General features: G+C 49.0%; 1 protein-coding gene across 1 annotated transcript; it reads left to right on the top strand.

The window, feature by feature from the left end:
• The first annotated feature begins 2,843 nt into the window (after positions 1-2,843).
• Positions 2,844-5,715, top strand: Sigmar1 (sigma non-opioid intracellular receptor 1). The gene is made up of 4 exons (XM_052176299.1): positions 2,844-3,103; positions 3,230-3,430; positions 3,564-3,656; positions 4,635-5,715. Exons 1-4 carry the CDS (start codon positions 2,953-2,955, stop codon positions 4,859-4,861), a joined length of 672 nt encoding a protein of 223 aa, XP_052032259.1. The 5' UTR covers positions 2,844-2,952; the 3' UTR covers positions 4,862-5,715.
• The last annotated feature ends 6,959 nt before the right edge of the window (positions 5,716-12,674 follow it).

Genomic DNA, 12,674 nt, shown 5'->3' with positions numbered 1-12,674 from the left:
TTCGGTGAGGGCAGACGGCAGGAACTGGAACAGGAGTTTTAGCAATGCAGTGGCCACTCAAAGTACAGCAGAGAACGAGGGCAGGGAAGCAGGACATTCCTTCCCGCAGTCTTTCAGTGACTAGACAGTGGGACTGTATGTCCGCAGGCACGCCCATGCTTCAGTGTTACTCCCTAGATCATGGACTCCTGATGCCCTTCGGGCGACATAGCTCTTCCTTCTCTGTATCTTTCCAGATTCCTCTGTCAGGGGAAGAGAAGAATGGTCTAGATAGGGTCTACCTGGTACTCTCCCTCCCAGACCCCAGATATAGGACCTCTGCTGTGACATTTGCAGAAGACGGCTGTCATTCTCATTCCCTCAATTCTCTCCTGGAGTCACTCAAAGCCATAGGATGATGATGATGATGATGATGATGATGAAGTTGACTGTGTTTGAGAAGGTGACTGAAAGAGATGGAAGTTGTAGGTATGGAAGTCTCAGGAAACTCTTTCTGCATGGAATGAAGGGCAGAAGCCTGCTACAGAAAGGCCCTCTGCATCTGGGTATGGTTTGCATTATGCTAGGGGTTGCCACAGTTCCTAAGGTTACATACCCTAGCTCACACAGACTGGAGCCATGTTACTGTTAACACACAGCTAGTGACTGAAGCTGAGAGGATAGGATTATTTATTTATGAGGAATTTTATGTATGATGGAATATGAAAGAGGAGTGAACTAGAGGGGTCTCAGTGGTCTTAGAAAATTGTCAACTTCGGGGTGAAGTAGAAGCCAGCGACTGTTTCAAAACATGTTTCCTCAACCTTCCATCCTCCACTAGATTACTCAGAACAAACAAATACACAAAACAGTCCACCCGCCGGCCTCTGCTCTCTGCTGGTCAATATATTGCAACATGGGCAAATGAAAGGCAACAGATCAAGGACTTATTAGAAAGGCTTAGAGAGCCGTCATGTTATCTTCCTAGGACTGAAACAACCCATCCTGCAAGAAGCTCCTTGAACAGGAAGGGGAACAACTCAAAACAGCTTCAGGAAGTTCCTGAAACTGACCAAACTTACTAATACCCTTTCTGCCATAGTAAGCAATAAATGCTGAGAGTCCCTTTCAGACCAAGTAAAGCCAAGCTGCAAAATAGTCTCTTGAGACCAGATCAAGCCGGGCGGTGGTGGCACACGCCTTTAATCCCAGCACTTGGGAGGCAGAGGCAGGCAGATTTCTGAGTTTGAGGCCAGCCTGGTCTACAGAGTGAGTTCCAGGACAGCCAGGGCTACACAGAGAAACCCTGTCTCAAAACAAAACAAAACAAAACAAACAAACAAAAAAAGAAACTAGACCTGAAAATGTCATCCAGAATTTCTGTTTCCATTTTATTGTCCAGAATAAAATCACCTGGCACATGGCCCTGCCTACAGAGGAGATTATAGAAAGTACTTTGATCACTCAAGAGCAAAAAGGAAATGTCTCTTCCACATAAAAACCCTACTGAAAACCCTAATGGCCATTCCCCGTGTTCCGTGAATCCCTCGCTTACATTTGACTGATGGCTTTCAGTCCATCAGTTCTGTGCAGAAGGCTAATTCCTTCTAGTTCCTTTATGGGTTTGGTTGCTGTTCTTGTTGCTTTAGACAAGGTCTCCTGTCTATGCTGTGACCCTGAACTACTACTGATCCTTGTGCCTTTACTTCCCACATTTTAGAATTACAAGCAATAAATGTCTTATGTTGTCTTTTTCTAACTAACATATAATCCAAACCATGTGCCAGGAACTAACTACTTTAAAATATGAATTCATTTAATGCTAATCATTATGAAGATATGGACTGCTGGCGCATGCCTTTAATCCCAGCACTTGGGAGGCAGAGGCAGGCAAATTTCTGAATTTAAGGCCAGCCTGGTCTACAGAGTGAGCTCCAGGACAGCCAGGGCTACACAGAGAAACCCTGTCTCAGGGGTGTGGGGTCGGGGTGGGGGGTGGGGTGGAGAAGGTATGGACTATGAAGGAGATACTTTTTTCATCTATTCTATGTTATAGATAAAGCTATCAATACATACTCTTAAATGCTGACACATATGGGCTCTCATCCTTAGATCTTAGTCCAGTTTTGCTCTGCTCCTCTATGTAGCCCAGAACCATTCTGTGGCAAAATCTAATCCCATAACTCCCCAGTGGACAAATCTATTGGTTTTCAAGGTCTTTCACATTTTTGTGCTTCAGAACATAGAATGAACCGTAGGATCAGAGAAAACACTATGCTAAACAAGCACGGTGGTGGTTGCTTCTGACCCCAGTATTGGAGAGGCAGGAGGATCTCGGTGAGTTTGAGGCCACCCTAGTCTATAGGCCAGCTACATAGTGAGACCTTGCCTAAAATGTTACATATATATATGTACATATCCAAATATGTATTATGCTCTCTCTCTCTCTCTCTCTCTCTCTCTCACACACACACACACACACACACACACACCGCTCTTTGACTCTTGGAATGGTTCCCATCGGCTCTCCTCTCTCATGTCCGGACACTTCAGATATCACCGCTTTTGAAAGGCCTTCCCTAAGGTTCCCAGTGGCACTGTCTTCAACCGGCTTCTGTGCTAGCAATCACGAGACCTAGAAAGTTCTACTTCTGGGCTCGGCAGCCCAGGTGGGCCAGTCCATTCTGGGTCTCCTCGCTTGGGGACATCAGGATTGAACACTTTAAGGTGGCAGTCAGGAGGCGAGGCCCCGCCTCTCACGTCTCCTAAGGACCGTGCCACCAAACCCTATGCTCTCCCCTCTAGAAAATGGTTCAATCCAGAGGGCGGTGCTAGGTGACCCGGACGTTCCGATTGGCCCGGGCGAGCCGTACCACGGTGGCGGGGGCGACGAGGCAGCGGCTTTTGAGTCTGTGAACACAGCCTGTGGTCCTAGTTCGGTCTTACGTTGGTGGTGCCAGGCTGCCCGCTGGGATGCCGTGGGCCGTGGGCCGGCGGTGGGCATGGATCACCCTGGTTCTGACTGTTACCGCGGTGCTGATCCAGGTTGTCTGGATGTGGCTGGGTACTCAGAGCTTCGTCTTCCAGAGAGAAGAGATAGCGCAGCTTGCTCGACAGTACGCGGGTGAGCCGGTGAGGGCGGGGAGCGGGGTGGGCCGACGGGGAGCGGAGCTGCGCTGCCCGAGGGCGCCTTTCTCGCCAAGCTCGGACCGCGGGCTGGTCTCACCCACTCCTCTCCTTTTTGCACCAGGGCTGGACCATGAGCTGGCCTTCTCTCGGCTGATCGTGGAGCTGCGGAGGCTGCACCCAGGCCACGTGCTGCCGGATGAGGAGCTGCAGTGGGTGTTTGTGAACGCGGGCGGCTGGATGGGCGCCATGTGTCTTCTGCACGCCTCGCTGTCTGAGTACGTCCTGCTCTTCGGCACCGCCCTGGGCTCCCATGGCCATTCGGGTCAGTGTTGGCGGTGGGCCGGGTTGGGAGGCTGGGACTGTTCGAGGGCCAGTGCCCTCCATTCCAAGGTTTGGCAGGGCCGTGTGTTGACAAGGATTTCCTGATGGTCGGTGTCTATTTTACTGTCAATCAGGACGATACTGGGCTGAGATTTCTGACACCATCATCTCTGGCACCTTCCACCAGTGGAGAGAGGGCACCACGAAAAGTGAGGTCTTCTACCCAGGTGAGTATGGAAGTTCTGTCCGAGGGGACGCCCTGTAGCTAGGGAAGGGCTTGAGACCTGCATAGGGCCTGTTTAGAAGGCTTACCAGTGATTTCCTTCTTCCTCTACCTGGTAAGCCACAGGTGTTTGGTTAGGGTCGAGCTGAGGAACCCTGATGCTTTCGACTGTTAAGGGAAACAGAACCACAGCAGTTTTATCAACCTGTTTAACCCCGCCATTATTTCAGCAGTTGTTTGGGAGACCGTCATACCCAAAAGTTTAAGGCAGGAATTTGTTTCCTATCCTTCTTTTTAAACTAGAGGGGCAGTTTGGGGTTTTTGTATTTTTGTTGTTGTTTTCAAATTTTTATTTGTTTTTATGCGTCTGGGTGGTTTGCCTACACACACCAACCACTTCACTGCCTGCTGCCTTAAAGGCCAGCAGAGGGCATCTGATCCCTGAGACTGACATTGTAGACTGTTGTGAACCATCCTGTGGGTGCTGGGAAATGAACCTGGGTCCTCTGGAGCAGGAGCCTGGGCACAGCTGAACCATCTAGCTAGCGAGCAAACTCCTGGTGTTTTTGAAATGGACCTCTGGATCCGTTTAAAAGAAAAAAAGTTTGAGCTTGCTGGTGGAAGGTTAGGCATCGAGCTTTGTGGTTGTACAGGCACATTTCTCGGAGAGCCCAGCAAGCCTTGTTACCACACAAAATTTCCACTAGATATGACTGAGGTCTGGCAATGCAGACGCCATGAATTCCATACATTAGCCCTGTAGCTGGGTTGGGTAGCCTTCCAGCGGCCAGGTAATGCCATAAAATTATTTAGGCGTTTTGGTCTTTGTCCTCTGATCAAACAGCTAGGGCAGTTTCTTTTCTTGAAACTGTCTTTTCATTCCCCACCTCTGTAGATAGCCCATGGGCTAGGCAAATGTGGTATGGAAGGCCAGGGCAGAACTGGGCTCCTCATGAGACTTCTAATCCTGTCTGTCCCCCAGGAGAGACAGTTGTGCATGGGCCTGGAGAGGCAACGGCTGTGGAGTGGGGACCAAACACGTGGATGGTGGAGTACGGCCGGGGTGTTATTCCGTCCACCCTGGCGTTTGCACTAGCCGACACCGTCTTTAGCACCCAGGACTTCCTCACCCTCTTCTATACCCTCCGGGCCTATGCCCGGGGCCTCCGGCTTGAGCTCACCACCTACCTCTTTGGCCAAGACTCCTGACCAGCCAGGCCTGAAGGAAGACCTGTGGCAGGACGGGAGCGGGCAGGACCACATCCATTTCTCTACCCGCTGGAACTCATGTTCACCGACAGCAGCGTATGCCATGCCGATATTAAGTTCCTGCTGTATGAGGAAGGACAGACACACTTCTACATCCAGACACAGCTCTTGGGAATCAAATGAGACACAGAGATGCTAAGACTTGTATGTACTGTAAGATCATGCACTCACATCCATCCAGAGAGGGTCCCCTGCATATATCCCAGGGGTGGGGGCGAGCCATGTTCGAACACATATCGCGAGCTTGCCTCACTAGCTCCGGCTTTTCCAGAGCCTCCTGCTGGCATTCAGGGCTCTGGGATTAAGGACCGAGGTAGCTGTTACACGCTCTGCCTCTCACTCTGATGCCTCATTCCAGTAGTGATCTCTGGTGAAGGGAAAGAGGAGCTGCCCCTCAGGTCCCCTTCACCTGCAGCTATGACGCCCTGCCCTTCCCTTTCCTCACCATATGCCTTATCTCCATCCCACTCCCCCGCTATGCAAGTGCCCCTGTGGCTTGTCCAACTCCATCCCCCGGCAGCCAGTTAGCTGTCAGAAAGCAGAGCAATGTAGAGGATGCTAAAGGGAAGGAAGGTGCTGACCCGTGCTGGGGTTATCATGGGAAAGCTGGCTTATGCCTGGGGCCAGTTCCCAAGGAGAGGACCTGGAGAAGTAAGCCTGGGTCCAAGGAGCCACCCCATCCCAAAAGAAGCCTTGAGTGTGTGTGTGCACACCCTATCAGTCTCCAGACATTTCTGTTGCGATCTCTGTCTTCCTGTCTCTCTCTATTAATAAAAACATATTAAACCGTTTCATCTCCTTGTGTGTCTGAACAGCAGGGAAGGCAGCTGCCTCCTGGGGCACATCCAGGCCTCCTGTACAGTTTGTAAGACAGGGTATGCTTAGCCGGGCCCGTGGTGGCGCACGCCTTTAATCCCAGCACTTGGGAGGCAGAGGCAGGCGAATTTCTGAGTTCCAGGACAGCCGGGGGCTCTACAGAGAAACCCTGTCTCGGAAAAACAAAAGTATGCTTGACAGTTCAGCCGTCTAGGGGTGGCTAGACCCAGGTCTGCCTGCCCTTGCCTTGAGTGTTGGGACCAGAGGTGAGCACCACCACACCCAGATTTTTTCCCCCGGTAGAATTTACTGTGTGACACTGAAATTCACCTTGAACTTATCCTCCTGCCTCCACTTCCTGGGGCTGAGGATTAATCCAGGGCTCTGTGAAGCCTGGGCAATTGCTGTGCTAGCCACACCTTTAGAAGGTGTCCGAGTCTCTGGCTGGCTGAATTACATCTATAAAGATACGTTTGGTTTTTTTTTGGGTTTTTTATGATTTATTTAGTTTTTTAGTTATATGAGTACACTGCAGCTGTCTTCAGACACACACTAGAAGAGTGCCTCTGATCCCATTACAGATGGTTGTGAGCCACCATGTGGTTGCTGGGAATTGAACTCAGGACCTCTGGCAGAGCAGTCAATGCTCTTAACCGCTGAGCCGTCTCTCCAGCCCCTAGAGATAAGTTTATGATTATGAGAAGTTGAGATCTGTGTGTCTGCTTTGCTGGTTCTGTCCTGAGAACTTAACTGCATGTGGCCACCAGGTGGCACTGTGATCCCACATTTGAGCTGAAACAGACCTCCATTAGTTCTTATGGGCTGACAATATAGAATACACCACCAACTGGAACAAGAGTGCTTCTGCTCTGGTTTGCCTTTGACCGAGCACTTACTAGGAGCTCCTGCCTGGGGCAGGACCAGGCATGACGCCTAAGGCAGACAGAACCATAAGTATGCTCCTTCCTAAGGACCTTACTCATGGCCTCTGCTCACTAATCACCAAGCTCACACCACCTTCATCCTGGCCCTACTTAGGTTGAATGAGGTCCAGACCTCTCTCTCCTATTTCTTGGAGTTGTTAAATTAATATCGGGAGAAACAAGGTTATATAGTTAAACATTCTAACGGACACAAATACAAAAGGTTACATGCATAGCCTTATTTGATAATGGCATCAAAGGTCTAGCCAGGCATAGTAGCTCATGCCTATGATCTCAGCACTTGGGAGACCAAGGCAAAGGGATCTGTGCAAGTTCCATGCCAGCCAGGGGTACACAGCAAGTGTAGACCAGCCTGGCCTCTAGGAAGAGACTGTCTCAAACAACAAAAAGCATCAACAATTTGAAACCCAGGCAAATTTGCTATCTTGATACCTTCCCCGAGCCCTCATTACCACCATGTTGGCTATTACAAGCCCTAGCTGAAGCCTCTTGATCTTTATAGACAACTCTACATGGTACCCAGCTCTACCTCTAGTCTAGGAACACATGTATATCAGGGACACCCAAATGTCCCATCACCTGTCTTATAAAGGGCTATCCTCCCTGCCCCCATCCCTGTTGTTAAAGCCCGTGGTCATTCCGTAGTTTTTAACATTTGTTGTTGGTACTGGGGCTCAATCTGAAGTCTTGTACATTCTAAGCACATGTTCTACCATTAATCTAGTTCAGTGGCCCTCAACATTGTTTCAGTACAGATGTATCTCCTAAAACAAATTCGGGCTTCAAGGATTCTTTTTTCTTTCTTTTACATATATGAGTACACTGCCACTCTCTTCAGACACCCCAGAAGAGGGCATCAGATCCCATTACGGATGGTTGTGAGCCACCATGTGGTTGTGGGAATTGAACTCAGGACCTCTGGAAGAACAGCCAGTGCTCTTAACCACTGAGCCATCTCTCCTGACCCCGATTCTTTTTTCTTTATTAATACTCCCCCCCCCCCCCACACACACACCCGTGTTTCCTTTATTTGCGGATCCATATCTCTTTGTAACTTTAAATGCCATCTACAGGGCTGGAGGGAATGGTAAATAGATAAAAGTACATGCTATGAAACATGAGGCCCAGGTTTCAGATCCCAGCACCCATGTGAAAGGCTGAGCATAACCACCTATGTGCCTATAGCCCCAGCGATGTGCAGGGTATAGACGGGGGTGGGGGAGTGAGAGTGGAGGGTGACGGGGTGGGTGGGGGCTTGCTAGGGTTTCCCAGTCCGTAGCCTACTTTCGGGTTCAGCAAGGCATCCTGTCTCAAGAAAAGAAGGCAGAACGAGTTAAAGCAGGACCCTGTGTCCTCCACTGCCTTCAGCATGAATGTGTACAACACATACTCAAAATAAGTAGTTGTCTACATATCTTGTTGTTTGTCTGTTTTTTGTTGTTGTTTTGTTTGTTTGTTTGTTCGATGAGACAGGGTTTCTCTGTATAGCCCTGGCTGTCCTGGAACTCACTCTGTAGACCACGCTGGCCTCGAACTCAGAAATCTGGCTGCCTCTGCCTCCCAAGTGCTGGGATTAAAGGCGTGTGCCAGCCCTGCCTGTCTTATATATCTCTTTGTTTTCCTTTTGTTTGCTTGTTTTGTGTGTTTGTTTTCTTGTTTACTATACATCCCAATGACAGTTTACCCTCTCTCCACTCCTCCCACTAGCCCTCCCTCCCCTCCCCTGTCCCCTAGATCCTCTCCTCCTCTATTTCCCTTTAGGAAAGAACAGGCCTCCCAGAGATACCAACCAAACACAGTGTAACAAGATACAATAAAGCTGGGCAGTGGTGGTACATGCCTTTAATCCCAGCGCTAGGGAGGCAGAGGCAGGCGGATTTCTGAGCTCAAGGCCAGTCTGGTCTACAGAGTGAGTTCCATGACAGCCAGGGATACACAGAGAAACCCTGTCTTGACAAGCAAACAAAAAGCTACAATAAGACCAGACACAAACCCTCATGTCAAGTCTGGACAAGGTAACTAGGAGGAGGAAGAAGGTCCCAAGAGTAGGCAAGAGAGTCAGAGACCGCCCCAACTCCTACGGTTGAGAGTTGTACAAGAACTTCAAGCCCTACCGCCATAGCTCATATGCAGAGGACCCAGCACAGGCGCAGCAGACTCTGCGGTTGTCACTTCAGTCTCTGTGAGCCCCTAGGAACCTGCTTGGTTGATTCTGTGGGCTGTGTTCTCCTGGTGTCCTTGACCCTTCTGTCGCCTACATTCCTTCTTCTCTCCCTTTTCTCTGAGCCACATCTACACATCTTGACTCCTATATGTGAGTTAGCCTAAATCTCTCCCCCAGGCTTTAGCTTTGGATACCTGACTCCTCAACATCTCTGCCTGTTTCTTTAATAGGTGTCTCAAACTTAAAATGTCCAAAGCAAACTGATTTATTTCCCAAGCTACGTGACCCTACCGCCATGCAGTCGTTATCCTCTTGGACTACACTTTGAAATTCTTATACACTTAGTGGTCCCACATTCAACCCATCTACAAGCCCTCAGTTTTATCTTGAAAATGTATCCAGACTCCACCAGGCATGGTGTCACATGGTGGTCATCATGTAGAAACCTGGAATCCCAGAAGACTTCTGGGCTCAGGTCTTGCATGGCCTACACAGTGAATTCTGAGCTGTGGTGGGATGTATAGAAAGACCCTGTCTTGAAACAACAATGAAACCATCTAGATTCTATGCATCTCTTGCCTTTGCCATTGTTACCAGTGCAATTCAGGGCGCCATCATCCATTGGTCATGCTTGCCCAATGGTGCCCACAAAACCCACAAGCAGACATTCACTCTCAAATGTTTTCACTGGCTCTCCACATCATTGGGTCCTTCCTTCCACGAATCTACTCCAAGGCCCAAGTGACCTGTGACCAAACATCCAACTGCTCACCCTTAGTCACCCCACAGCCTCTGGTTTTCTTTCAATACATCAGACACCCTTCCACCTTGGGATATCCGCATTGGCTCTTCTAACATCAAAGATGTTACTCAGATGGCCACAGATCTTTCCTTCCCTCAATTTGTCCTAAACAATCTTTCCTTTAACACATGGTAACATGTAACATCCTCCCTGTGGTGGCTGCCAAATACTCCAGTGCATGTGTTTGCCTGTACATGCATGTGTGTGTGTATGTGTGTGTGTGTGTGTTTGGGTGGCTTTTCAGTCACTCTCTACTTTAATTTTTGAGACCAGGCCTCACACTGAACCTGGAGCTCACCAATTCAACCAGACTTGTTGGCCAGAAAGTTCTAGGGATTCTCCTGTCTGCCCCGCCCCCACCCCCTGCCCACCAGGCTGGGATTACAGGCAGGTGCCAACACTCCTGTTTTTCTGTTGTTGTTGTTGTTGTTGTTGTTGTTTTGTGGGGGTTTTTTGTTTTCTTTTTAGTTTGAGTTCTGGGCATTGAACTCGGGTCCTCGGGTTTCTGCAGCAAGCTTTCTTCTCCCCAGCTTCTCCTCCCCTTGAGAATAATTTTTGACACTTCCTCCTTCAAGAGCTAAAGCCCTTAATGGCTGGAGAGCTGGCTTCCTGACTGAGTGCTTTCTGCTCTTGAAGAAGACGTGAGCTGTTCTCAGCACCCACACCGTCATTCCGTCCAGCTCCAAAGGGATCTGATGCCCTCTTCCGGACTCTGAGGGTTCCAGGAATGAATGCAGTACATGCATTTGGGTTTTATCGCTGGGGAAAGATACCGTGACCAAGGCAACTCTTACAAAGGAAATCATTTATGGGCGCCGGCTTACAGTTTCAGAGGTTTATTTAGTTCGTTACCATCACGGCCTGGGCAGTGTGCAGGCCGACTTGGTGCTGGAGGAGCCAGGAGCGCTGCATCTTGATCTGAAAGCAGCAGAAGGGGGCTGTGTTCCGCAGGCAGCCTCTAGGAGGCGCTGGATCGCACTGGCCAGACGAGCGAATCTATCAGACTTCAAAGCCCTGCATCCACAGTGACACACTTCCTCTAACAAGGCTACACCTCTTCCAATAAGGCCACAACTTCTTCTTCTTCTTTTTTTTTTTTTAAGATTTATTTATTATATGTAAGTACACTGTAGCTGTCCTCAGACATTCCAGAAGACAATGTCAGATCTCATTACAGATGGTTGTGAGCCACCATGTGGTTGCTGGGATTTGAACTCAGGACCTTCGGAAGAGCAGTCGGTGCTCTTAACCGCTCCAGCCCCAAGGCCACAACTTCTAATAGTGCCAATCCCCTTGGGTCAAGTATATTCAAACCACCACAGCATTCATAAATATTTATGCACATGAAGTACAAATAAATTTAAAATTTAAAAAGAAACAGCAGCAGATACGAATGCTTATTTCTCCTTTTTCATTCTGTCTGGAGCCCCAGGTCATAGAATGGTGTCTACATTCAGGGTTGGTCTTGTATGTTCTGATGTTCTGTTAAACCTTTCTGGGCACCCTCATTAGCGCTCTCAAAAGTATGTTTCCATGGTGATTCTTAGTTCCTCTGGCTGCTATGCAGGTGCTGGGAATCCACCATAGGTCCCCTGTAAGAATGGCCAGTGCTTTTAACAGCTGAGCTGTCTCTCTGACTCCTCATCTCTGCTTCTTGGTGAGGATACAGAGTGACCAGCCGTCTCATGCTCCACTCCCACAACATCCCTGCTGCAATGGACTGGACCTTTTCAGGGAAAGTCAAACAAACTCTTCCCTTGAGTAGCTTTTGCCAGATTTGTCACAGAGACCAAGAAAATAACTACTAAGAACCTCACAAGGCAGCCAGAGAGACGGCTGGGAAGTTAAGAGCCCTGGAGGCTCTTCCAGAGGACCCAGGTTCCATTCCCAGCACCCACCTGGAAGCTCACAACTGTCTGTGACTCCAGCTCCAGAGGATCTGGTGTCCTCTCTGGCCTCCTAGATATCAGGCATGCATGTGGTACATAGACAGGCACACAGGCAAAACATCCACACACATAAAATAAAATAATAAAGTAACTTCATAAGCAATGAGTTACAACTCCCTGCTGGCTAAACCATTCTTGAATCCCTATCCACAAAAATATGAGAAAATAATCACTTCTTGTTTGGTTTCTAAACTAGAAAGAAGGATAATTTCCTACATGACACATAAGAAACTACAATATACTCCTTCCCTTTCTAGTCTCCAAATGCAAGCACTGATTTTTTTTTTCCCCTTCTGATACTTGGGAATTAACCTAGAACCTTAGTATGTTAGCAAAGCACCACCGAGCTACACTTTCAGTCTTCTTTTTACCTTTTATCTCGAAACAGATCTTGCCAAGTTGCTCAGGCTGGCCTTGACCTCTCTGTTGCCCAGAAGGCCTTTTAGCTTGGTGATCCTTCTGCCTCAGCCTCTCAAGTAGATGGGATTGCATGTCTGCACCACCCGGCCCAGCTCCAATTACATTTTTTCCATAACAAATACCTCTACCTGACACGCATATATTTCCTCCGCAGGAATAAGACCAGGTAGCAGTGACACTGCTTTATTTGGACCTGTGCCCTACAGTGCCTGCCGTAACGCACTCGCACTCAGGAAGCGAGTGTCGGTTTCTGAAGGTCTAGCATATTCTGCCTTTAGGAAGCTGAATGTAGAGGGATACGAGGCAGCCTTCCTTTAAAACCAGGTTCCAGTCATCCACAGCCCCTCCTTCACTCCTGGCCCAGATCCCAAAGGTGGGTTCACTTGACTCCCAGTATTTGGAGGTGAGGGAGGATGCCCATCTCCATCAAGATCCACAAAAAGTCACTTTGAACCTCTACAGTCTCCCAAGTCAGTATTCCAACTTTCCAGGAGGAATCTCACATCCCTCTCTCCAGGTGCCTCTAAACAGCCAGTGACAGCCAGGAGAGACAGGAGCAAGCCGGACCAGGGTTCTAAACACACATCTCTACCCTTCACCTTCCAGGCATCCACAGCACCCTAGAGCATGACGGTCTGCCCCTGTGTGTGCACTAATT

The sequence above is a fragment of the Apodemus sylvaticus genome, chromosome 3, assembly GCF_947179515.1.
Source record: "Apodemus sylvaticus chromosome 3, mApoSyl1.1, whole genome shotgun sequence".
Classification (NCBI taxonomy): Eukaryota; Metazoa; Chordata; class Mammalia; order Rodentia; family Muridae; genus Apodemus; species Apodemus sylvaticus.
This window is presented reverse-complemented; position numbering and strand designations above follow the sequence as displayed.

Bases quoted from the DNA above. Each gene is read 5' to 3' on its own strand.
- Sigmar1 (XM_052176299.1), top strand. From the start codon at position 2,953: ATGCCGTGGGCCGTGGGCCGGCGGTGGGCATGGATCACCCTGGTTCTG. The intron at 3,104-3,229 runs GTGAGCCGGTGA...TTTTTGCACCAG, and splicing joins GCTTGCTCGACAGTACGCGG to GGCTGGACCATGAGCTGGCC. The intron at 3,657-4,634 runs GTGAGTATGGAA...TCTGTCCCCCAG, and splicing joins AAGTGAGGTCTTCTACCCAG to GAGAGACAGTTGTGCATGGG.